The 26008-nt window shown below is 55.7% G+C and overlaps 1 protein-coding gene across 6 annotated transcripts in view; it reads left to right on the top strand.

The window, feature by feature from the left end:
- The window catches only part of GTF2IRD1 (GTF2I repeat domain containing 1), a 103367-nt gene that overhangs the window by 55952 nt on the left and 21407 nt on the right, over positions 1-26008 (top strand). For all 6 annotated transcript variants that reach the window (XM_079786687.1, XM_079786690.1, XM_079786692.1 and 3 more), the window contains exons 15-21: positions 2118-2165; positions 3204-3269; positions 4263-4446; positions 10082-10131; positions 11775-11858; positions 15691-15874; positions 16402-16430. In XM_079786687.1, coding sequence (XP_079642813.1) covers positions 2118-2165; positions 3204-3269; positions 4263-4446; positions 10082-10131; positions 11775-11858; positions 15691-15874; positions 16402-16430 — 645 coding nt within the window. The remainder of the gene's footprint in view (positions 1-2117; positions 2166-3203; positions 3270-4262; positions 4447-10081; positions 10132-11774; positions 11859-15690; positions 15875-16401; positions 16431-26008) is intronic.

The following is a 26008-nucleotide window of genomic DNA, read 5'->3' as shown; positions in this document are numbered from 1 at the left end:
CACTGTCCCTCAGACCGTTGGAGGGCCGGACTATAGTTTAAAAAAACTATGAACAAATTCCTATGCACACTGCACATATCTTATTTTGAAGTAAAAAAACAAAACGGCAAACACCCGCATGTGGCCCGTGGGCCGTAGTTTGAGGATGCCTGCTCTAGACTGTTGCTACTGCCGAGGGGCGGGGCGGGGGGTGGGTTGGCACTGCAACATGGACAGCTCAGGCGGGGACCGACTCCAGGGCCAAGTCTCCCCTCTCCTGTGCCTCACAGGCCACCTGGTGAACTAAATAGGTGTTCCAGGTGTGGCATCATCGCCACCTGGCAGCTTTCTGCATCCGAGGATAGACACAGTTCCTGACTCCCTGTCACTGGCACCTGCCCAGGAATCCCTCCCTGGTGGCCCCGCTTGTCCCTCTGTCCCCACCAGACTCCCCTCTTCCTGTCTGCCCGGCTCTCCGGCGTATTAGAGGGTCCCCCAGAAGCCGGCCCGAGAGCGGTGCTTTGATTCATTTGGGAGGAGGTCCGGGACCACCAGGTGGGAAGTGGGGCTGGGGCAGCACAGTCCTGTTATCAGGTGTGTGACCACTGCAGGCAGCTGAGCTGAGGGCCCACGAGAGCCACTAGTCATGCGCGGAGGTTACGCCGCTGGGTGAAGAGGGAGCTGGGTTAGTGACCTGCCACATACCCCCCATCATGGGCTGAGCGCTGTTTCCAGGGCATTAACCGCAAGCTGCTTGCTGGTTCTTCTCCCACAGCCAGTTCTTCGGTCACGTGGACCCAGCACGCACAGCCCTGCAGTGTGTCCATTTCCCTGAGGAAAGCTTAGGCCTAAACCTCAGGGCTGGCCCTCCACCTTTTCAAGTCGGCTGCATAGATAGAACCTTCCAGCTCCTTCCAGGCTGAGCCCCAAGGCTCAGGCTTATCTGATGACCCCAGATGTGCGGGCTCCCCTTCCTCAATCAGTGATCGGGCCTTGACCATTGACAGCTCTCCCAGGATTCGCCCCTTTCCTTCAGCTCTGGACAGGGGGACAGCGCCCTGCATCCCTCATCACTGCATGCTCTCCGGAGCTGGGAGAGCAGACCTGGGGTCCACCTGCTCCCCCATTCCCCGGCTCAGCTGCATGTCATGGGCTGGAAGGAGCTGATTAAGGGCTGAGCACTGCGTGTGAAGGCGCCAGTGAGCTTCCTACGTCACAGCTCCCGTCTAATTGTCACAAATGTTGAAAAGCCCCGGACCTTCCTCAGTCCCAGCAATAAAGGCTGCTGCCGAGGACCTATACCCATCAGGGACCCGGCCTGTTCACCCCACTCCACTGTCACAATTCCCATGTCATCCCCAGCCAAAACTCATCACCTCAGAGTTCGCCCCCTCCCCGTGTGCTCCCTCCCTTCCTGTGTCCCTCCCACCCACTGCTTTTCCTGGACACTGGGGTCCAGCCCAGGCGTCCCCTCCTGCAGGAAGCCTCCCGCCTCAGACCCCCCAGGCCAGCAGGGACCCCCCTCTACTTCCATGCAGTCTCAGCAGCCACCTCCCGTTTGCTGCCCTGCGTCCTTGCTGCCTGTGGACAATAAGCGCCCTTTTTTTTTAGGGCAGTAAGCATCTGGAAACAAGGTTGGACCCATTGCTGGCAGCCTGGGCTGGTGCCAGGGCCACCTCATCAGCCCCACCCCCAACCACCAGACCTGGGATGGCTCCATGCCCTACACCTGCCCCTCCCTCTGCCCCCTTATCTGACTCTGTTCCTCTTGATGGCATCAGTACCATGTCTGTGTCATCCCAGGAGGACAGGGCTTTGTCTTGTTCCTGTGTGTCCTTGGTGCCTGGAACAGAACGTAGTGCCTAGTAGGAAGGACGGGCAGGCACGGGGCTGGCCCTCGGGGGTGCTTGCCCAACGTGAAGGGACGCCTGGTCTCTGAGCCTGCCCTCCTCACATGGAGCTGAGGGCGGCGTGCCTGTGCTCAGTCAAGATCCCTGATCCCGTCTGGGGGTCACTCTGCCATGCTCCGGAGTCCGAGCCTCTGGCCTGCCGCTCCTCACCTGTCTGACCTGACTTTGGCACCACAGGGTGCAGGAGGTGATGAACGTGGCTTCCCAGCATCCTCTCTTCTCTTTCAGACAAAGGCCCCAGCGAGGACCTGCGGCCAGAGGAGCGGCCTGCGGAGGGTAAGGCACCGACAGCCTCCCCCATTTCACCCCCCTCCCCATCTCTGCTGCCTCCCCTGCCCTTCATCTCCTTTCTCTCTCTCCAACACCTCGTTTGGGGGCGGGAGTCCAGTGGGCGGCGGCCTGAGGGGGGCGGTTTGCAGACCTGCTTTCTAGGAGGCACCTGGTCAGAGGTACGGCAGCTCTTTCTGGGAAGGGAAACTGCAAGGCTTTCCATTTTTGTTTTTATACACACTTCTCCTTTCCACAAAGATTTTTCCCTGTATTTATTTTTTAACTGTTTGCCCCCATCATCCACAAAGATCTTAAGGATGAGGTCTGAGTCAGTCTTCCTGAGCAAGTACAATGTAGGCCTGAAAGCACAAGATGGGCTTTGTGTCCATCAGACATGCTCCTTCTTAGGAACACGGCTCGCTCCCTTCCTGCTGAGAATGAGACTAGGCCAGGAAGGGGGAGCAAGGTGAGGATGGGCCTGTTTCATCTCAGGAGTATCGGCTCCTGCCATGGAGTGAGTGGGTGTCAGAGGAGAGAAGGGTCACTTCCCCAAACCAGGCCAGGCAGCTGGAACCATGACGTGTTAGCCAAAGTCCACTGCCTCCTGGTGGCTGCATCCTCAGTTTGCAGGCTTAGTGCTTCCTAGTTAGCCATTTGTATCCCATCAGCGTCTATAGATGCAAGCGGCAGACCTCTTTTAATTAAATTCAAAATACCGTGGCAGTTAACTGGTTAAGTAACTCGCTGAGCTGGTCTGGCGTGACACTTTACCTAGAACGGCCCATTATCATTCTTGGGCCACAAAACCTCCCAGACCTCCGCTCAGCCTGGGGATGCCCTAGACCGGGTTTCACAAGCAGGACTTGAGCCCAGGAGCCGCAGGCCTGTCTGGGGGTGCCATTTCCGAAGGAATGGGTTACCTGGCCTTCCCCATCCCAAGGTCCCACCTCAGGGTCACTCTTGGTGCCAGCGGAGCTGGGACCCGCGCTGAGAAGCAGGGTGCTGCTGCCCCTGAGGAGGCTCCACGCTGCTTTTGCCTTTCAGACGGCCACGGCGATGTGATCCGGCCCCTGCGGAAGCAAGTGGAGCTGCTCTTCAACACGAGATACGGTGAGCGAGGAACAGCAGGGTCGGGCAGCCTGGCCTGGCCCCCCATCCCAGCTGCTCCCTGCATGGGCACAAGGTGGGGAGGGCCGAGAGGGGCTGGCACCCACTGGGAAAGGGATGGGGCACCCAGGAAGACAGGCACTGCCGGAAAACCCCACCCTCTGCGTGCTGCACCTTGGCCTGCTCGTTCAGCAGGCTCACGCCTCAGCCTCAGGTGGGAGAGTTCCTTACTCCACTGTAAGAAGGCCCCTCTGTCCTCATGGGCACCGTCGTCCAGGATCCTCTGGAGGACTCGTTACATAGCGAGGACTTTCCTACTAGAGAGACCAGGAGAGGGGATGGGGAGGCAGGATAGAAAGCTGTTCTGTATTAAGCGCCTGTGGTTTGCCAGGCACTGGCTGAGTACTTCTCACAGGTTCTCTCATCCCATCTCACAGAATCCTTGTGTCCTAATACCCATTCTACAGATGAGGAGAATGAGGCCTGGTGAAGTGACATGGTTGCTCTGAGGCCCCACAACTAGTCCGTGGCAGCACCTGGCCTGGACCTCGGATCTGTCCTCTCCCCAAAGCATGGTGTTAGGCCACACAGAGTTTTGGGGTTCTTTATGGTGGCAGAGGACCCTCTGGAGGGCTTTTCTGGCAACAGAGGGCCACATGGTCTTGGGTGGAGCCACCGCCAGGTCTCACCCACCGGCAGTGGTTTCTCCTGCACTGCCTGGGTGTGAGGGCATGGACCAAGCCTGAGTTTGGGATTCACGTCCCTCCCCTCTGGAGCTCTGGGACCTGAGATGAGGCACATCCCGTCTGGGCTCCAGGTCTCTTACCTGGGGACTGGGTAGCAGTACTCACCTCTCTGGAAGGTTAGAGAGGCTCAGCTAAGTGCTGACTCTAAAAGGCTCTGGCACCTGTGGCCCCCCGTGCAGACGGGGGAGGCGGGAGTTGAGGCCGGTGGCCCCATCGCTCTGGTGGCCCTACAGCAGCTGTGTCTCTGCAGCTAAGGCCATTGGCATCTCGGAGCCCGTCAAGGTGCCCTACTCCAAGTTCCTGATGTACCCAGAGGAGCTGTTTGTGGTGGGGCTGCCTGAAGGCATCTCCCTCCGCAGGCCCAACTGCTTCGGGATTGCCAAGCTCCGGAAGATCCTGGAGGCCAGCAACAGCATCCAGTTCGTCATTAAGAGGTAAGGCCTTGCCCGGCCAGCATGGCTCAGTGGTTGAGCGTTGACCTATGAACCAGGAGGTCACGGTTCAATTCCCGGTCAGGGCATGCTCGGGTTGCAGGCTTGATCCCCAGTGTAGGGCATGCAGGAGGTAGCTGATCAGTGATTCTCATCAATGATGTTTCTATCTCTCCCTCTCCCTTCCTCTCTGAAATGAATAAAAATATTTTTTTAATTAAAAAAATAAAGAGCTGGGTCTGACATGTGTTAGGTTTGAGATTCATTGGGCTTTTCAGGGAGGGACCTACAGCAGGTGGGTAACGGGACTGACAGTCCTGATGCTCAGGGTGGGGGCAGAAAGTTGGAGCTATCAGCATTTAGGGGGCTGCGTGCACCTGGAGACAGCTTGCCACATTCGTCGCCTTAAACCCAGACCTGAAGCCCTTGGGCGGCTCAAAGGTAGGAACCAAATCAACAGCAAATCCATGTGAACCTGCTTTTCTTGTTGTTCACCTGCAGAAGCAGTCTCTCCCCTGTGCTCCTAAGCACTTTGTTTTTTTAATTTATTGATTTTAGAGAGAGGGAGGAAGGGGAAGAGAGAGAGAGAAACATTTCTTTGTTGTTCCACTTACCTATGCATTCATTGGTCGATTCTTGTATGTGCCCTGACCCAGGGATAGAACCCACAATCTTGGCATATTGGGACGATACTCTAACCAACCAAGCTACCCAACCAGGGCACCTGAGCATTTTTTAATGCTGTTTTCTATTGAGAAATACATGAGGCTGGTGGCTCTGTGGCAGACGTAAGAGGTGGTCTCCTGGATCTTAGTCATTACTCCCAGTGACCTTCAGCAGGGTCCTTGGGGTATTCAGTGTGGTGCACTGTTCCACTTCATAGGATAGCAGTAGAGGTCAAAGCTTAGCAGAGAGCCTGGCACTCTAAGAACTTAGTCACTGTGGGTTTGGTGGGTTGTTTTTTTAATGTCAGGCTGATTGAGGTTTAATTTGCATTCAATAAAATTCGCCTTTTTTTAATGTACAACTCTTTGAACTAGACAAACTCATATAGTCTCATAAACCACTACCACGATCAAGATACAAAGCAGTTTCCAAAAACTTTGCTGTGCCCCCTTTTTTGGCAGCCCTCACCCCTGGCAGTGACTGGGCAGCGTTTCGTTATCATTTTGCCTTTTCGAGAATGTCATGTAAATGGAGTGAGACAGTGTGCAGCCGTGGGCGTCTGGCTCCCTTCACTTAGCTTCCGAGATTTATCCGTGGGGTTACCTGTATGAGGAGTCCATTGCCTTAACAATATAGCAATTTTGTTTTATTTATTTATTTTTAACCCTCACCTGAGGATATGCTTTTTATTGATTTTTAGAGAGAAGGAGAAAAGGAGGAAGAGAGAGAAACATCAATGTGAGAGAGACACATTGATCGGTTGCCTCCTGCACCCACCCCCACCAGGGATCCAACCTGCAACCTAGGTATGTGCCCTAGGAATCAAACACGCAACCTTTTGGTGTACAAGATGAGGCTCTAAGTGACTGAGCCACCTGGCCAGGGCAAAAATGTAGCTGTTTTTAAAAGTGACTTTAATTCCAGTTTCCTGAAAGGCAAGTGAAGAAAGTGGTTCCAGTGGGAGAGTGCAACAGGTGGGGTGATGGGACGAAAGACTATCTTCTGGGGTGGTTTTCAGAGATGATTGGAGGAGAGAGATTGAACACTCGAATGTCTTTATTATAGCATTCCTCATTTTAAAAATTAGCAAAAATACTGTTGGGACAATTAAGTGAAAAATAGCCACTTCTCATTAATCTTACTTATAAAAAGGATACATTTGGGAGGTGAGGTTCTAGAATTAGATAGAAGTGTGGCTACATAAATAACTTTGTGGATATAGCAAAAACCACTGATTGGCATGCTTTAAAAGTGAATTTTATGTTATGTGAAATACATCTCAATAGATATACATATATGTGCATGTATGCATGTATGTATATGTGAATATTAGTTTGCTGGGGCTGCCATAATAAAGTATTACAGTCTAGGTGGCTTGAACAACATAAATTTATTTCTCTCAATTCTGGAGGCTAGAAGTTCAAGATCAAGGTGTTGGCAGGGTTAGTTTGTCCTGAGGCCTCTCTTCTTGGCTCGCAGATAGATGGCCACCTCCTCGCTGGGTCTTCAAATGGTCTTTTCTCTGTACACGTGTGTCCCTGGTATCTCTCTCTGCATGATCTAATCTCCTCTCCTTTCGAGGGCACCGGTTAGAATGTCCTCATTTAAATTTAATCACCTCTTTAAAGACACTATTTTCCAATAGTCACATTCTGAAGTACTGAGAGTTAGGGCTTTGACATATGAAGTTTGGGGAGACACAATTCAGCCTATGCTAGAGGCCCAGTGCATGAATTTGTGCACAGTGGGGTTCCTTGGCCTGGCCAGGCTTGGGCTGAATAGGCTCTCAGACATCCCTCTAGGGGTCCCAGATTGCAAGAGGGCGCAGGCCAGGCCGAGGGACCCCACCTGTGCATGATCAGGGCCAGGGAGGGACACGGGAGGTTGGCCAACTGGGGAGGGACCGCAGGAGGACTCCAGAGCATGTCTGGCCTGTCTTGCTCAGTCCTGATCGTCCAAACCCAGCAGCAAGCTAACCTACCGGTCGGAGCATCTATCCCCTGGTGGTCAGTGCACGTCATAGCGAGTGGTTGAGCAGCCTTAGCATATCATTAGCATATTACGCTTTGATTGGTTGAACCAATGACCGGACACTTAGCATATTAGGCTTTTATTATATAGGATATACACACACACACACACACACACACACACACACACACACATATGTATATGTATGTATTTATATAAATGAGAAATTATCACCTGCAGGAGACATCACTAATCGACTGACACTTTCTACCTGAACCTGACCTCCACAGCCTTCTAAACAATACTCCAGGCAACCCTACCTAGTAATTAGAGTTGGCACAAAAATCAAATTAAACTTTCTAAACCTTTTGTCAAAAAAAGCATTATTAACCCAGATCCTTGAACTTGTATGCAAATTTTTGTATTCTTTTGTGCATTTTTCCGGAGAGATGGTTCCTTGCTTTGATCAAATTCTCCAAAGTTTAAAAACCCTTTAGAAATTTAACACCATGGGTGGAGTCTTATCGGTGGGAGACTGAGGCCCAGGGAGCAGTGGGGGAGGTTCTGTCTGAACGTAGTGCAGTTGTGATGCTGACCACCGAGTTAGCAGGTCCCAACAAGGTCAGGGCTCAGACCCCAGCAAGACAAGAGCATCCCCCCTTAAAGTTCGAGGGGCCCTGGGCCACCTACATCTCTGAGTAACTGTCTTCCCGTGACTCACCCAGGGTCAATAATTAGCTAAAACAACTCACAGAATTCAGGGGAGGCTGTATTACGATCGCAGTTTTATTTTTTATTTTATTTTTTTTTAAATATATTTTTATTGATTTTTTACAGAGAGGAGGGGAGAGGGATAGAGAGCCAGAAACATCAATGAGAGAGAAACATCGATCAGCTGCCTCCTGCACACCTCCCACTGGGGATGTGCCCGCAACCAAGGTACATGCCCTTGACCGGAATCGAACCTGGGACCTTTCAGTCCCCAGGCCGACGCTCTATCCACTGAGCCAAACCGGCCAGGGCACGATCGCAGTTTTAAATAGAGGATACAAGTCAGGGCCAGCCAATTGAAGAGACACAAAGGGTGAGGTCTGGGAGGGTACTGGGCACAGAGCTTCCACGCCCTCTGCCATGAAATCAGGGCCTGGCACGCTCTCAGCACATCGATTTATTAACCAGGCCTCTGCACCGAGCTTCAGTGCCCACAGTGTGTCCTGGGATGCATTAAGTAGGCTTGGTTGTCTCCAGCCAACCCCACCCCCACCCCCACTAGAAGTCAGGAGGTTGAGCTGATGTCAGGTGGCTGGGAGCCCCAGTCCTCTAATCACATGCTTGCTCTTCCTGAATCCTGAGTCAGCTTATTAGCATAAACATAGGTGTGATCCTAGAGGCTCGCCACGAATAACAGAGACACTCCTGTCATTCCAGAAATTCCAGAGATTTAGAGGTTCTTTCCGGGAACCAGGGACAAGGACCAGACTAACTCTCACCCAGCACTGACTAAATGCCCCATTCTCAGTGCAGCCTGGTCCAGCTAGCGCGGGCCTGCCCGGGTGGTGGGGGTCTGGGGTCTGTGGCCGCCTGAGGGTGCTGGGGAGGCAGGCCGGCCAGAGGAGAGCTGACTGCCTGGAGGAGTGGGACAGGTAACAGACAGCCACTTCAAACCTCCCGAAGGGAAGGAAGGGATGCAGACCAGGGTCTGGTGTGAGGAGGGGTCTGTGGGGAGGCTGCCCACAAAGGTGATGAGTTCTCCGTCACAGACGTGGCCGAGAGCAGCAACAGAGACCCTGCCTGGGAGTGAGGCCAGAGGCCAGAGGCCAGACTCTCAGGGCACTCTGCCCCCAGGTCAGGCGGCCAGCGGATGAGGACTTGATGCCTGTCCTGGCAGCAGGCATCGGCATTCGCTCAGTCCCTGGCACAGGGCTGGGCTCCTGGGGCCCAGAAGGAAGGAGGCACAGCCTGCCTTAGCCCACAGTCTCAGGAGCTGGAAAAGGCCTGACTGTATTCAGATCCCCCACCACTACCTCTCCCCTTCTCCTCATGGGGAGGCTGAGGCTCGCAAGGTAGAATGATGTCCCCACAGTCACCTAGGAGGGTCAGGAGCAGGACCCCCGACACCCAGGCCAAGGTAACTTCCACAGTCCTGCGTTGTCTCCTCAGACTTGGATTTGTAAGGCCTGCTCCCCTCTTTTTGAGCCGGGACAGGGTTACTGTCTCATTTCAAATGAGAAAACAGAGGTCCAAGGTTGGCGTGGGGTGGGGGGGGGGGTGTCCCTCAGCTGGAGAGGCTGCAACGAGGGGGAGAGGGGCACTTTATTTGAACTCTGCCCCTGGAGCCGTGGGTCTTGGGCATGTTACTAACCTTCCCGATGCCTCAGTCTCTTGGTCCTGAGAATGGGATGATGGAAACAGTGGCTACTGTTTTGTGGGGCGGTTACCTCATGTCTGGGAAGGGCTTTGTGGAGCCTGTGTAGATACAGACATTAGTGGGAGAACTGGGCCTGGTCTCCGAGGCCCCTGACTCCAAAGTGAAATGGCAGCTCTCCGGTTTCAGCCAGAAACCTCGGGCCTCCCTTATGCCTCCGAGAACTTGCCACATCGTCATCCCCAGTGGCTCCTACACTTAGAACCGGTTCTCTGGGGACTCCCCAGACCACGTGCTCTGAGCCTGGATAGCGGCAGTCATGCAGCGTCCTGGAACTGAGAGGAAGGCTGTCGGCCCCACCAGGCCAGGGCCAGGCCGGTCTCACTCCCGGCTGAATCCTCAGAGCCCCGCGCAGACGCACTCGCACATGCACACGCACACACACACCCGGCCCAGATCTCACACGTGGACCAGCAGGACAGCTGCAAGGAGAAGGGCAGGGACCCCAGACCTGGACTGTCCAAAGGCAGAAGAGCCCATTGCACAGATGTGTAGACTGAGGCTCAGAGGGGCGGTCTGTGCAGGATGAAGGAGGCTCGGAGGGACCTTGGTGATAGCCCCACTTGTATTTTCCAGGCCCGAGCTGCTCACCGAAGGAGTCAAAGAGCCCATCACGGACAGCCAAGGTACCCTGCACAGGGTCATGGGCTAAGGTGCGGGCTGGGCGTGGGAGGGGTCCCAGGCTTCTGCCACCACCCCTCCTGCTTCCTCTGTCCTCCCCTGACATTCCCCAACTGCCCTCCCCATCGGGTTTGCTCCACCTTTGTCCCTGGGTCTCAGGAGCTAGCTGCCTGCTCACCTGGCTTCTCTCCCCCGCCCCCCGCCCCCAGAGAGGGATTCAGGGGACCTTTTTGTGGACAGGAACCTGAAGAGACAGGGCTTTCAAGGTAAGGTTGCAGCTCAGGATGGGGTCCACGGTCCCAGCGCCATGACCTTGACCCGGCTTGGGTTTGGAGGCCCACCCTAGGGGTGGGGCTGGCTACAACCTCAGGGCCTGGGGCCTGGGTAAGGTGGGCTGGCAGCGGGGATGGGCTGTAGCCTGTCAGCTTTGAGTGAGAGACTCCACGGGGGTTTTGGGGGATGGGAGGGTTCCACAGGGTGCAGGAGCCGCCCACTGTCCACCTGGGAAGTCAGCTGCCCTGCCCACTCTATATTAGGCAGTCAGCCTTGCTCTTACTGCTTTGAAGTCAGAGGAGGGGGTGTCGCAAGGGCAAGGAGGGCCCCCGCTCTCTAGAGAAGGGGAGCTGTAGCTGAGCCAAGAAGGGATGGGAGGAGGTGAGTGTGGAGGGAGAGGAAGCCTGAAGAGTGGACCATGCCTGAGAAACAGAAACCGGACCGGCCAGGCTCTGAGGGGGGGGGGGGGGGGCGCTGCCCCTCCCATCTGTGGGGGTGCAGCATCACTTCTCAGCTTTTCGGTTGAGATCAAGTGTAGCGTCCGTGGGGGGACAGGGAACCACGTCGGAGTGCCTATTGGGGCAGCCCCAGGGTGGCTGTGAGTGAGAGGGCATTTCCTAGGTGGGCCCTAGGTGGTCACTGTGGCTCCGAGGAGAAAACGGGTCAGCGAGACCAGTGGCAGGAGGGCCAGCCCCGGAGGTGGGGGAGCCCTAGAGATAGGACCCAAATCCCGAGGGGTGGCTGCTCACTGCCGTCTCTCACTCCCTCCCCGGCAGCTGGAACTTTCTGTGATGAGGGGACTGGAGTCTCTCACCGCACCCCAAGGCTCCTCCTACCCAGTCCTCTTAGTGGACTGGGGTCCAGATCCACTCCCTCACCTTTCCCTTCTCACGAGGCAGCCAGGCTGTCATCTCCCCTGGGCAGGGGCCCATCAGGGGTCCCCCTGGCATAACACACACCCTTGGGGTGAGTGAGTGACCACTGAGAGCTGCTAGGCCGGCTCCCTGCCCCGCTGGGGGCCGCCCAGTCACCTGAGCTCGCGTGTCCCTGCTCCGAGCCCACCGCGCGCAGGTGGTGCAGGAACCGGTCCTCCTCACGGTGTCTCTCCCTCCAGGCTTGTTTATCGCTGTGGTGGTTTTCAAATGTCAACAATTAACTCAATTTCCCGCTCATTGCTGTTGTTGTAACAGTGTGCGTCCTTCCAGAAAAACACACTTCTCTGTTGAGACGTTAGCTCTGAAGGACCCGAGGGGCTCGCTCCAAGGATCTGATAATTGCCAGAGAAGGAGGTCCCCATAATTAGAAAATCATATTCCTTAAAAGTCACTAAGTGCCTTTTAACAGCCCCAATCCATAATTGTTTTTCACTTTGCAGAAAATTATGATGCCAGGCTCTCCCGGATCGACATTGCCAACACGCTGAGGGAGCAAGTCCAGGATCTGTTCAATAAGAAATACGGTGAGCCCCGGGCGCCGGGGTGGAGGGAAGCGGGCAGGGTGGGAGGAAGAGGCAGGAGTTTCCCAGGTCCGTCGTGGTCACCGCTGGGAAAACCATTCATCCACTTATAAATATTTCTGGAGCAGTTACCGTGTACCAGGCCCTGGAGATGCAGCAATGAAGAAAACGCACAGTCTCTGCCCTCATGGGCCCCATAGATCAGGGAAAAGAGAGACATTCAGCAACTACACAGAATCTAACAGCAATGAGGAATTCACCCACGGTCGTACAGGAAACGAGCAGGCTGTTCCAGAGAGGATAGCTTGGGTGCTTACCTTAAATCGGGGGCCAAGGAAGGCCTCTTTGAAGAAAAAACTGAAGGATAGTTAAGGAGTTAAGCAAAGTGTGAAGGAAGGACCTTCCAGCTGCGATAATGGCATGTGCAAAGGCCCTGGGGCTTGTCCTTAGAAGGGGAGAGTGCCGAAAGAAACATGGAGGTGGAGGTGGAGGGAGGAGAGACCCCATTGAGCTGGCCAGGAAACAGAGCTGATCATGGTATCAGCTTTGTATTTTGTTGGGAAGAGTGAAGTAACAAGCCACTTTGCGCTTTTGAAGTATCTTCCTGGACGCTGTGAAGAAAGTGAATGGGTGCAGGAGGGCAAGGAGTGGATGGTAGTTCAGGCCAGAGTGATGGGCCTGGGCAGTGTCCTGGCCTTGGTACTGGAGGAAAGTGGGTGGCGCTAAGATGTGCTCAGAGAGAGAATCACTGGTGCTGAACTGGCAGGGGGCGGGGAGGCCTCCCGTGGAGTCCTGGCTTGAGGAATCAGTGAAGGTGCTCAAGTAACAACAACAAACTAAAACCGGCTTGAACAATAAAGGGGGTTAAACAACAGTGACTGTTTATGATCTCTCATTGGTGTCAGTGAGTCAGCTCACTCAGGGTGTCTCCCAAGGTTGCCGTCAGAAGGTGGCTGGGACTGGGGTCACCGGGACAGCTTCCTGGCGCGCATGTCTGCTCCCGGGCTGGGGAATCTGCTGGTGCGGGAACAGCTGGGCCCCTCGGGCATCTCTCAGTTTCTATGAGATCCCTTCACCGGGGCTTTCCAGCATAGTCACTCCAGGGTAGCTAGAGTCCTACTTGTCAGGCAGGGCTCCCGAGGCACCATCCTAAGAAAGAGAGCCAGGTGGGAGCTGTGTTGCCTTTTATGACCCAGCCTCAGAGGTCGTGCAGTGTCACCTCTGTTGTATTGTACAGGCTGAGGCGGTTACAAAGTCCCATCCCCAGTCCTCTGTGGGGGAGTGTAGAGGTTACACGGTAAGAGGAGCATGTGGGATGGGAGGAAAATCGGTGCAGCTCTCTTTGGACCGTACAATCAGCCCAAACTCATAGCATGGGAGGTCCAGCAGAGGGATGGCCTTCAGGGTCAGCTGGATCCAGCAGCCCAGGAGTACCCTTGGTGTCTTCCCACAGTGTCAGCAGCATCTCAGGCTGGCTTCCTGCTTGTTGGCAGAATGGCCGCAGCGGGTTCAGACATCCCCTCCGCACAGTCTGGAAGGAAGGCGAGGGCTGGCTCTTCCATAGGCTTTCTCAAGAGAGCCAGGTTGTTTCTTTCCCAGAATTCCCTGAGCTCTCCTCTTGTTTCTCATTGGTCCCTATGGAGTCATATGTCCATTCCTTACCCAATCTCTGTGGCAGGGAAATGCCACATGCTCATTGGGTTCCTGGATCTGCCACCATGATGGGGTGGGGGGGGGGGGGCGGGGGGCAGGGGAGTGGTTAGAGCACATGGCACCCCAGAGACAGGTGGATACCCAAGCTGTCAGGGAGAAGGGGCAGTGCCGTCACTGAGGGGAGGAGTTAGGGAGGAAGTAATGGGTTCCATTTGGGACGTTACGTTTGAGGAGTGAGTGGAGAGGAAGTCTGCTGTTCAGAAGGGTATCTGGATTGGAACCAGAAATTAGGTCCTGGGCCCTGGCTGATGTGGCTCAGTGGGTTGAGGGTTATCCCATACACCGAGAGGTCACCAATTTGATTCCCAGTCAGGGCACATGCCTAGGTTGTGGTCTCCATCCCCAGTAGGGGGCGTGCAGGAGGCAGCCAATTATTGTTTCTCTCTCCCTCTCCCTCTCTAAAATCAATAAAAGCATATTTTTTTAAAAAAAGAAGAAGAAAAAAGTGTTTAAAGACACTTGTATCTTTAAAACAAAATAGGGCATGGGAGTAGAGGAGACACGGCAGGGGGTGCAAAGGAGGCAAAAGAGGAACCAGATTGAAGGCCAGGAGGGCTGTGCTTAGAAGTCAGGTCTAGGAGGAGGGGGCGTGGCCAGAACGAGGGGAAACCAGGGACGTGCGGGGTCATGGACACCCAGGAGAAGGCCTCGAGGAGGAAGTGGGCATCTGTGTTGGATTTTGCCGAAAGAGTGCAAGTGTCCACAGGGTTTGCAACGTGGAGGCCACCGGTCACTGTGGCAAGAGCCGTTTGGTGGCGAGAGGATATGTGGAGATGGCAGTGTTCCCATTCGTGGGTTATGGGTATAAATTTTCCTTTCTGTCTGAATTTCCTTTATTTCAAAAGAGGATCTCTTTGTAATAGCATATAAACTAGTGAGCCACAAAGTCAAGATGAAGAAGTAAAAGTAGACTGGAAATCCATAGAGATCGAAAGTAGGTGAGTGGCTGCCAGGGCCTGGGGAGAGGGGGCAAGGGGAGTGACTGCTGATGGGCACGGGATTTCTTTCTGGAGCGATGAAGATGTCCTGGAATTGGACAGTGGAGATAATTTCACAGCCTCATGAGTATATTAAAGACCACTGGATGGTGCACTTCAAAATGGTACATTTTATGGTGTGTGAATTCCATCTCCATCGAATAAAACTAAGCAGGCTGACGCCGTGGCACGGATCCACAGGGGACGTGAAGACTTGCTAGAGGCAGGGCACTCATCAGGCTCTGCGTTTCCTAGGCGTCCGAGCAAAAAGGGAAATGAGGCAAGTCCTGCCATTCTCAGTGCCCGTGAGATAAAAACTAGTGTATGGCGCAGCTGTTCTTTCTAGGGCAAGACACATGGAGATTGCTGCCGTGGGTCTCGTAAGGGGCATCCTGTGGCACTGAGGATGATGCTCTCAGCCAGCCCCTCAGGGTGGCCCGTGAGCCCAGACCTCCATCCGCGTGGATCTCCAGCTGGACCCATCTAAGTCTGGGGGAGCCATGAACGTTCAAGTCAGCCTCACAGCATCCAGGGCTCCGGTGCCTGCACCTGGTCCGTGGTCCCCGTGGGCAAGAACCATGGCAGGACCAGCCGGGCAGTGCCTCGTGGGGCAGCAGTTCCACCTCCTCACCCCAGGACTGCCCCTGGGACTGCTGTCAGACGAAGCACTGTCACTGCGATGGAAATGTCACGGCCCTCCCCAGAGCTCTGAGCTGCGCCCTGGCTGGCCTCAAGCGGCTTTCCTTGCTCCCAAATGCCATCTGCCCTCTCAGGCCAGGCCAGGCCTGGACCAGGGGGAGGCAGAGCCCTGGAGCTGATGGAGGGTCAGGCATTGTGGGAAGGGCAGCTGTGCCCACAAGGTACATCCTCTAGGTGGGCTTTCAGATTCTCGGGTGAGAATTGTTAGCCACCGCCCTCTCCCCAGCAGCCTCAGCTACACGTCCCCTGCCCGCTCCTCAGCCCAGGCACAGACTCACACACCTGGCCCCCGAGGCCCCCTCCCTCCCAGTCCCCCACTGATTGTGCCTTTCCTTGGTACTAAGTGACAGATTTCTTTCACACGAAGCACCCACACACACACCTCCATTCTCACACCAGCAGTGCCTCTGGCTCCTAATGACACTTCTTCCGTCCATCATCCACAGGGGAAGCCTTGGGCATCAAGTACCCGGTCCAGGTCCCCTACAAGCGCATCAAGAGTAACCCCGGCTCGGTGATCATTGAGGGGCTGCCCCCGGGAATCCCGTTCCGAAAGCCCTGCACCTTTGGTTCCCAAAACCTGGAGAGAATCCTCGCAGTGGCTGACAAGATCAAGTTCACAGTCACCAGGTACTGGGGGAAGAGGCCGGGTGAGGAGGCAATGGTAGTGTGGGTGGGGGCTTGCACAGGGGACCCTTGGCCTTTCTTCCGGTTGGTCCTGCCCTCCCTGCAGGACGGTGCAGCTGTCCCAGTGTCAACCTGGGTCCTGGGGGTTGGGGGGAGGACTGCAGGCCAACCGGGGTTCAGAGGGCCCCCAGAGGTGAGACCAGCCACCACATCATAACCACTATAGCAGGCACGGCCTTCATGGGTACCTTCTACCTGCCCACTGCACTCCTAGCCCCTGGGAGAGGCATCAGGCCCACTTCAGAGGGGAGGAAACAGGGACAACTTGTTGCCCAAGGTCACAGCCATCCAGGGCAGAGCCAGCAGGAGACCCTGGTCACCGTCTTCTGCGCAGTGTCCCGTGCACACGAATCACTGCCCATCTTGTTCAAATGGCAGATTCTGACGCAGTAGGTCTTAGATGTGCCCCAAGCATTCCTAATGAGCTCCCAGCCCCTCCCCTGACACTCCCCTCTCTGCTTCTCTTCCAGGCCTTTCCAAGGACTCATCCCAAAGCCTGGTAAGAGGCATCGGCTGTCGGGGGGGGGGGGGGGGGCGCTGCTTGGCATGGGGGGCCGGCCATGGTGCTGGGGCCAGCGGCGGGAGCCAGGCTAACTGTGGGACACAGGTGGGGGGGCCTGACGCAGGAGCCAGGCCCCTGCCCTTCTGTTCTCCCACCTCCCCTGGCACCATTCCAGGAGGCAGGAGGAAGGCCAGGCTGGAACCTGAGGCAGAGGAAGGGGGAGTGGGTAGACCTGTGACTCTTAAGCTTTGCCCAGCCGGGGTTCCGGAGGGAGGGCTGGGTCCGTGCCCCTCACTCCTCGTGGGAGGGCCCTGGTCGCCTTTGGTGAGCAGCTGAGGTTGGTGGCCGGGGTTTCCAACCTCGGAGGGCGTGGCAGTGAGCACTCCGGGCTGGCCAGGGCCTGTGTGTGGAGAGACAGGGGGAGCCCTGCCATCTCCCCCCACACCACGCCCACCCCAGAAGCCGCTGCGGGCGTGAAGACCAGCCGGCCTGTGTCCGTGGGGGGGCTGCACGGCTGTGCCGGGAATGGGTGAGCCGCCACAGCAGGCCTGCATCAGAGGAAGCCTGCCGCCCGGGAGTCTGGTTCACAGTCCTGGACACAGCGCGTGGCTCCCACCGGCCTGGCATTGGCCCCTGCTCCCGGGAGCCATTCGCCCCCTGCGCCCAGGCCTGGCTCGGTGGGCTTCTGGGGAAGGGTCAGGAGGCCATCGAACTGGAGGGGGCCAGACTTCCTGAGGGCGTGGTGATGTGGCAGCCGCTGTCAGGCTGCAGGGACGCCCCAGGAAGGGAAGCGAGCGTGGGGGTGACTGGGGAAGGTTTCCTGGAAAGGAAGGCTCCAGTTGGGCCTCCGGAGAAGCCAAGACTTGGAGAGGGGAGGGAAAGGAGGTGTTTGGTCGGGAACCCAGCTCCCTGAGCTCTCGGAGGTGTGGAAACGGCAAGATGAAGTTACTAAGGTGGAGATGGGGGAAGTGGTAGTAAAATGCAGCCGTGGTGGCCCTGACCAAAGATGATTGGGTGTCAGGCCCACCTCATGGGGGCTCATCTTACACATGTTTCCAAGGCCCTCCTAGGGCCAGCTGTGCTGTAGGCACGCGGGTTTCAGCGGTGAACACGGAGGAGGCATCGCGTGTACTCCTCGGGCCTATGAGTTAGGTGCGAGAGCCGGACGCGGGGGAAACAGCTCAGGGTTTCAGCGATGTGCCGCCTCCCACGCCGAGCAGGTGGCCTTAAGGCCCATCCTCTTGGAGAGGTGGAACCAGGGGCGCCCTGATTCAGATGCCCACAGTGGAAGTGAGTGGCTCCCCAGGAAGCAGGCTGGGGACGGCAGGGCAGGTACATGAATGCTCAAATGCTCATGAGAACATCATAGGCCTATGGACTTGCACAGCTCCTTTCTCTTTTTAAGCTTTTTGTTTTTTTTAAATATATTTTTACTAGAGGCCCGGTGCATAAAAATTCATGCACTGGAGCGGGGTCCCTCAGCCCGGCCTGCCCCCTCTCACAGTCCGAGAGTCCTCAGGGGCAGGAGGTAACCCGGCATCAGGGGAAGGCGATGCCCCATTACACCTCTGCTGCTGCCATTGCCAGCAGCGCAAGCCTCAGCCAGCCTGGTTACCTGAGCCTTGGGTGGCCCTGGGCGGCTGGGCAGCCGCCATCTGAGGCTTGCCTGCGCCTTGGGCATCGGCTGGGCAGCCACCATCTGAGGCTTGCCTGCACCTCAGGCCGACCCTGGGCGGCTGGGTAGCCACCATCTGAGGCTTGCCTGCACCTCAGGCCGACCCTGGGCAGCTGGGTAGCCACCATCCAAGGCTTGCCTGCACCTTGGGCCAGCCCTGGGCAGCTGGGCAGCTGCCATCTGAGGCTTGCCTGCACCTCGGGCCAGCCCTGGGCGGCTGGGGGGCTGAGGGAACTGGGGGACTCCAGAGGCAAGCACCCCCACGGGGCTGAGGGGACTGGGCGCCGCCATCTTTGAGGGCGGGGCAGTCAATTAGCATATTCCCTCTTTATTAGATAGGATTGATTTCACAGAGGAAGGGAGAAGGAGAGAGATAGAAACATCAATGAGGAGAGAGAATCATTCATCAGCTGCCTCCTGCACACTCCCTACTAGGGATCAAGCCCGCCACCTGGGCATGTGCCCTGACCGGGAATTGAACCCTGACCTCCTGGTTCATAGGTCGACATTCAGCCACTGACCCACACCACCTGGGCACACAGCTCCCTTCTCATTGGCCCTGGGAACCAGAACACACCTTCCCTGGCACCACCAGCCCCCCCCCACCCCCCCACCCCACCCCCACCCCCCGGCTGCCTGGCCCTCCAGGACCTGCCCTGCTCCAGGACTGTGGTTGGCAGCCTGTGGCTCACTCGCCTGGCTCCAGGGCTGATAGACATCAGTGCCGGTGCCCCTGAGTCAGCTTCCTGCCGCGGCCGGCCCCGACCTGGGTTTCAGCCCACGTTGGTGTCAGTGCTGGGCCCGATCCCATAAGCAGCAGCAGGAAGCATGGCCAAGCCTCCCTCTGCTGATGGAGACTAGAAATGTAGTGAGGCACCCCTCGGCCTCCCCTCGGCCTCCCCTCGGCCTCCCCTCTGCTCCCAGCCCCTCCTCCCCAGCAGAAAGGGTCCCCTTGGAGGACTGAAAGGGGCATGTACATTTTAAATGAGTTTGGAAAGCAGCAAAGAGAAGTCATGACGCCTGGTGTGTGCTGGGCTGTGAGTTCGGCGCTTTGCACTGGCACCTTTTTCTGTTCCCTGCTTATGGATGGTGGGAGCCTCAGGGACTTGCCTGGGGTGGCGCACCTGGAGTGAGGGAACTGTGGGCTCCGAGCCTGGCTCCCTGCATTCTGTCAGGAGGCCATGGTCACGGGCAGGTGGTACGTAATTCAGAGCAGTCACCGCATAGTGACGTGTCAGGCTTTAGAGGGAAACACTTGGGGCAGAGGGTCAGCCAGCAGCCGTCACTCAGACCACAGAGCTCCTGGGTCCTTCCGGGGGTGAACGCTTTCACCGACCAGGGCTTACCCTCCAACTAGGAAAGCTTGCAGCTCCTCTTGCTGTTTGAGCAGCTTCTTGAACCTCAGCCATCAACCCCCGTCCACTGTGCCAGTCTGCCTGCCCACCTACCCATCGGCCTTCCCTTTGCCTCCCCTATGTACAGGGAAAGGCCTTGGAAATACTTTATCGCCCACATGGTGTGGGAGGAGATGGCAGGCTGCCTGGAAGAGGAGGTGGAAAATGGCCCTGGCCCCAGCCCTCAGGGATGGAACTGCCAGCACCTTTCCAGGCATTGGCACGCCGGACTGGGTGGCAGCCTGGAGGGGCCAGGCAGACTGGCTTGCAGGCCAGCTCCAAGCCTACTCATGCCACTTGTCATGCTGGGCTGGGAAGGTGTCCAGGCTCACAGGAGACCGAGGGTTCACTGGAGGTCACTGAGTGCTGTTCCTGCCCCAGAAAGGGCTGTTCCAAATCTTCCATGAGAAAATCACTGAAGCCCGACACAGGCCAGCATCAGGGGGTGATGATGGAGCAGGACCTCAGGTCTCGGGGAGGCGAACGTTCGCTGGGGCCCTGGGCATGTGGAGGGATAGCTGGTGATCTCTGGGCAGCATGTCAGCATGGAAAGCACAGGCTGGTGTTCAGAGAGACCCAGTTCGAATCCCTGCACCCTTTCCTAGCCGTGTGACTGGGCTCATTACTGCACATCCTGCGCCTACGCTTCCTCATCTGTCTGATGGAGATAGTCACACCCGCTTCCCAGGTGATCTGAATTGGACAAATGGTGGGCAGTGGTGGGTGAGCTCCGGAGGCCAGTTTCACTCTGCTGCCCTGGGGGGCTTTGTCCTGTCACTCAAAATGAGTATTTGTAAAGCCGTCAGCCCTGGACCTGCTGTGGGAAAGCGCTCAGCCAGTGGGGGTGGCAGTTACTGTTATTGCAGAGGCTCTGGAAGGCTCCCTGGAGGAGGTAACACTGGCCTGGGCCTTGGAGGTGAGCAGAACAGTGTGTGGTGCTGGCACAGGGTTCAGCGGTACCCAGGGGACATGGCTAGGGCACCAGTAAGGGATGCAGCCCATTCCGCTGGAGGGTATGGTGTGTCCTGACAAAGAGGCAGCCCTTATCCTGGCACAGTGGAGACTTGGTGACTTTTCCTTTCTCTTTTGTCTAAAAATACGGAGTGAACCTTAGTCGGCTAACTCAGAAGTGTATGATAGGAACTTTCTTTTTTATTCTTCTAAAATTGAACTAGATTTCTACCAAAACCCACCATTACATAGTGGCAGAAACTTCATCTGAGTCTATCTAGGACCCCCTTTTCCCCAGACTCCTGTCCAAGTTTCAGAGGATTCCTTAGTGCCAAGAAATTAGGAGCGCGGGGTGGGGGGGGCCCGTCAAGACTTGAATGTCATGTGTCAACACTGGTGCGCAGAAGATATCCATGGACAATTGTCCACCCAGGTGATTGGAGAGATGCCCCTTGTTCCTACCCATTGAGCACTGCCCCCACCCCAAGGGCCTGGAACCTTCCATGAAGCCCACCTCTGCAGCCACTACCACACTGCAGAGGGTTGGACATGACGCGTGCTTGGGGAGGGCGGAAATGAGGTGCTGGGGGATGAGGCTTGGGAAGGAGGGGAGCTTCCCTAGGTAGGGAGGGACCCTTTGAAGGGTGGCTCTCAGATTTTCCTTCATTTATTGGAGGCTCCCAGAGAGGCCTTTCCTGAGAAGATGAATCGTAAGGAAGGAAACTATGCTTTGAAAATAAATTGGTCATTAAATCTGGGGCTTGGACAGTGTGGCCTGGAATGGTGGGCTGGCCCAGAGTGGGGCGAGGGCATGGCCATTCCCGGGCCAGTTTTGCACTGAGACCAAAGAGATGACCCCACAGGGCCATTAGCATTGTCCCAATGGGCACACATCTGCCCGCAGGGCCTGCGTTTCCCCACTGGTGTCTGGTCGCCTTTCCAGCTCATGCTGAGTGGTGGTAGGCTCCCGGCTAGAGAGAAAGAAGGCTTGGACTGAGCATGGGAGGGCTCTCAGGCCTCCAGTCGGGAGCTGTGGACCAGGGGCTTCATGGGACCCGCTGTGGGCCAGGGGCTTCATGGGACCCCTGGGGAATGGGCATGCAGGCTGGAGGAGCTGGGACGGCAGAGGGGTGGTAGGGCCAGGCCCCCACTTATACTAGAGGGAGCTCTCGCCTAACCTCAAGGAGCCGAGGTAACACAGGCCTGACCTCAGGAGCCCACGCCAGTGAGGCCTGGAGAGGTACACAACATGGGTAGCCCACCTGCCTGCAGTAACACCGAGTTCAAGGAAGGAGACTGGGCCAGGGGCCAGAGAGGTGGGTGGCTAGGGATGCCTCTGTCCTCCCAGGCATCCAGCTCCCAGGAACAGATGTGCACCAGGGGCCACAGATCACTGGGCACCCGGCAGGCACACGCACAGAGCACGGCAGGGTTGTTTGCTGTGGAAGGGGCTCTGGGTGAACCTGGCATCACCCTCTGTACTCAAGTCCAGGCGATCTCTCTGAAAACCCAGACGGGCTGGGACCTGGAAAACCTGGGCCAGCAGAGGACGCTGTTGGGGATATGTTGGGCAGAAGCAGTGACTAAGGAAGGAGAGGCTCTGCCAGGGAGCAGGTGTAGTCATAGCCACAGCACATTCTCCTGGTGGGTCATAAAAACCTAAAGGGACTCGCAAATACACGCCCATGCTAAAGAATCTGAAAACACAAACATCTAACTGGCCATGGCTGTCCATTTTTATGATGATACGTTTCTTCCAGATTTTTCCACAAGGTTATTAATTTTACATCTCCCTGTTGTTCTTTCTCTGAAATTTACATACACACAAACTTAAAACATAAGTATTTCCCCATGTCTTTTTTGTTGTTTTGTTGTTGTTGTTAATCCTCACCGGAAGGTATTTTCCTTGCTGATTTTTAGAGAGGGAGGAAGGGGAAGAGGGAGAGAGAGAGAGAGAGAGAGAGAGAGAGATCGATTGATTGCCTCCTGCATGTGCCCTTGACCGGGAATCAAACCTGCAACTCTTCTGTGCCCAGGCTGACACTCTAACACTGGCTAGGGCCCCATGTCTTTATTTATTTTTATTTTTAAAAATATATTTTTATTGATTTCAGAGAGGAAGGGAGAGGGAGAGAGAAACATCAATGATGAGAATCACTGATTGGCTGCCTCCTGCACACCCCCCCAGTGAGGATTGAGCCTGCAACCCAGGCGTATGCCCTGACTGGGAATCAAACTCTGACGTCCTGGTTCATAGGTTGATGTCAACCACTGAGCCACACCCAGCGGGGCTGGCCTCAGGTCTTTAAAACTTTATAATATTCCCTCATCAAGCTGCATCAGAGTCAACTACCCTGTCCCCCAACTGTGGACATTGAGACACCCCTCACACTATGGAAACCTAATATCCACATCATGATCTGTCCATTACCAGGACTCCCCATACCAGCACAAGTGATCTATCCCAATAACTTGTCTTAAAGGAAGAAACTGAGACTCCAAGAGATAAAGGAACCTGCTGGAGGTCACTCAGCACGCACTCGGGATCTCCCCGCCTTCATCTTTCATCTACACTGGGTGGCTCTTTGCTGCCCCCTTCTGGCTGCCAGCATCTGTAACATTGGTCCTACCTATCTAACCCTTTAGGCTCACAATCCTTTGGGTTCATTTATACAACAGAAATTTATTGAGTGTCTGCTCTGTGTCGAGCAAGATATAGGAATACAAAATATACAAAAATCTCCTCTTGTGGTGCTTATAGTCTAGTGAGGGAGACATAAATAAGAAGAGGCAGTTTTATCCAATAGTGACTAGTGCCATGGAGACAACTACAACAGAGATAGGATTGTCTGTTAAGAAGTGAGGGTATAAGCCAAGTAGAAATCCAGGTCAAAACATCCAGGGGGTGGGGCCAGTCGATGGAAGGCCCTGGGGCCCTGGACATATTTTGAAAGTAGAGCCGACAAGGTTGCTGATGCTGTGGGTGTGAGTGTGAGGAAAAGAGAGGACAAAGTTGACATTGTGGGGGAGGAACAGACTTGCCTCTGCCCTCGAGGTTCTTCTGGCTGGTCTAGTAATCAAATAGACATGAGACATATTAGCATGAGGATAAAACCAAATTTAATACATGCATATGTGTGGGAACCCTGCATACAGGAGAGAGTCAGAGGCCCCACATGCAGGAGAGGTTCGGAATAGAAAGGGGGGGGCTGAGGTATATAAGACATCCTGAGCCAGGGATGAGGAAATGCACCTTGGGGGCTCCAAAGGGTCATTGCAGGAGAATAAGAGCAGACATTTAGTAAACACAAGTTTGCGCTGTCCTGTAGATAGGTCAAAATAAGTAATTGCCTTTATTATTATTTTTAATATACTTTTATTTATTTCAGGGAGGAAAGGAGAGGGAGAGAGAGATAGAAACATCAATGATGAGAGAGAACCATTGATCAGCTGCCTCCTGCACGCTCCCTACTTGGGATCGAACCCACAACCTGGGCATGTGCCTCTGACCGGCATCAAACCTGGGACCCTTCAGTCCCCAGTCTGACGCTCTGTCCACTGAGCCAAACTGGCTAGGGCAGAAGTCATTGCCTTTAGCTCAAAACAATCTGCATACCACAGAGGCACATCGAGGGGGGATTCATTTTGAACCCCCAAAACATCAAGATTTTGTCCTGAACAACTGGAAAAGGATAGGGGGCAAGATCTGAGTAGTGGGCAAGTTTAACCCCCAAGTAGACAGGCAGGTCAGGCAGTTGGATCCACAAATCCGGGGGGTCCTGCTAGACGCGTGCCGTCGGGAGCCCGTCTGTATTTCAGTTACGGAACTGGATCACAGTGAGGATGAGGACAGTCCAGTCAGAATGGGTGGACTATAGAAGGCTAAACTCTGTGCAGTGAGGTCGGGCAGTGGCTGCAGGACCCAGAGGTGGGTGGAGTTGGGTCTAGATGTAGCAGTAGGGTGTGGGAAGGGAGGGGGGAAGGTTCTGGAAGGGTGATCGTGGTACTCAAGGCTTGGTCTGCAGGCCTAAGGGACACGCAGGGACAAATGTGAAGTTGGCGGGTCCTGAGTGGTGCTTAGAGCCGGCAGGGTGTCGATGGGGCTGGGCCCGGTCCGGTATGAAGGTGGTAGAGGAGGGCCCAGGGTCAAGCCCAGAGTACTGCGACCTCCAAGAGACCTTGAAGGAAAAGAGCCTTTGAAGGGACAGGGGAAGCTGAAGCCCAAGGAAAGGAAGTGGAGGGGTTTTCGGATAAGAAGAGCTGAGTCCTTCTGGGCAACACCAGAGGGATCAAAGAAGAACATTCTAGAACTATCCTCAAGTAATGGTGGCTTTTTAAAAAGCCTTGGAAGGGAATTCCCTGATGCTGGAGGGAAGCATTTGAGCGGAAGTTTGCGTGTCCACCCCCCAAAGAGGCCGCTCCCCACCGGGCGCACTGCGGGAGAGGGGGGGCCGGCTTCTTAGGGCAGCTCCCACCGGCCTGGTGAGAAAGGGAACCAGGGAGGGTGCGGAGTGAGGGGCCTCCCCCGACCCACACCGCATTCCTTCTCTTGGCTGCTCAGCTCCAAGCTTCCCCACAGCTCCTCTCTGGTCTGGGAACCAAATGGTAACCCGTTACAGGCCCAGCTGCCCTGCCCCAGCTTCCTCTCCTGTCGTCCTGCCCACCCTGCCCTTGTGAGGGAACTCCGGGCTGAGCAGCCCCTGGGCACCCAGCGCAGGCGGCCCCAGAGACACAGCAGAGCCGCCGACTTCCGGTCTGACTCCAAGTCCGGTTGCCTGCCTGGGCTTCGGTTTCCTGCGTGTGAAATGGAAAGAGCCCCACAGCAGGGCCACCTGGAGCACACAGCCAGGGCGAGGAGGGGGGAATGGCCCGTCCGTCCGGAGCAGGAGGTGGCGAAGCGGGCAGGCGGCCAGGCCAGAGCGCGGAGGGCCTGGAAGGCCTGGCCTTGCAGTGTGGACCGGGCCCTGCAGACCCGGCCTTGGCAAGCTCTTGCGCTGATGTCCCCGAAGCCGGAGCCGAGCGCCTCTGTGAGCCAGGGCCGGAGTTCTTGGCCGCCCCAGCTTTACCTAGGCCAGGCGTCCTCAAACTACGGCCCGCGGGCCACATGCGGGTGTTTTTGCCGGGTTTTTGTTTTTGTTACTTCAAAATAAGATATGTGCAGTGTGCATAGGAATTTGTTCATAGTTGTTTTTAAACTATAGTCCGGCCCTCCAACGGTCTGAGGGACAGTGAACTGGCCCCCTGTTTAAAAAGTTTGAGGACCCCTGATCTAGGAAGTCCTCACAGGGTCTGTTTCATAAACTCGACTTGCGTTTTAATTTAAGGAACTACAGCGTAAAATTACATTCTGCTGAGGAAGGGAGATAATTCTACTTCACTCACTTCACTACCACCCCCAGCACAGCCTGAGGCCCAGTTCCCCGGGTGAAGGGCCACGGCCCCATTTTCAGGGAGCCTCTCACATGGGGTGACATCTATCATTGTCCCCATGGGCGCCCCTCCTGGGCCCCTCTCCTCCATGGGGTCTGTCCTTCAGCAGGTGCTGTGTGGAGTGG

The sequence above is a fragment of the Cnephaeus nilssonii genome (genome assembly GCF_951640355.1).
Source record: "Cnephaeus nilssonii genome assembly, chromosome: 2".
NCBI classification, from domain to species: Eukaryota; Metazoa; Chordata; class Mammalia; order Chiroptera; family Vespertilionidae; genus Cnephaeus; species Cnephaeus nilssonii.
This window is presented reverse-complemented; position numbering and strand designations above follow the sequence as displayed.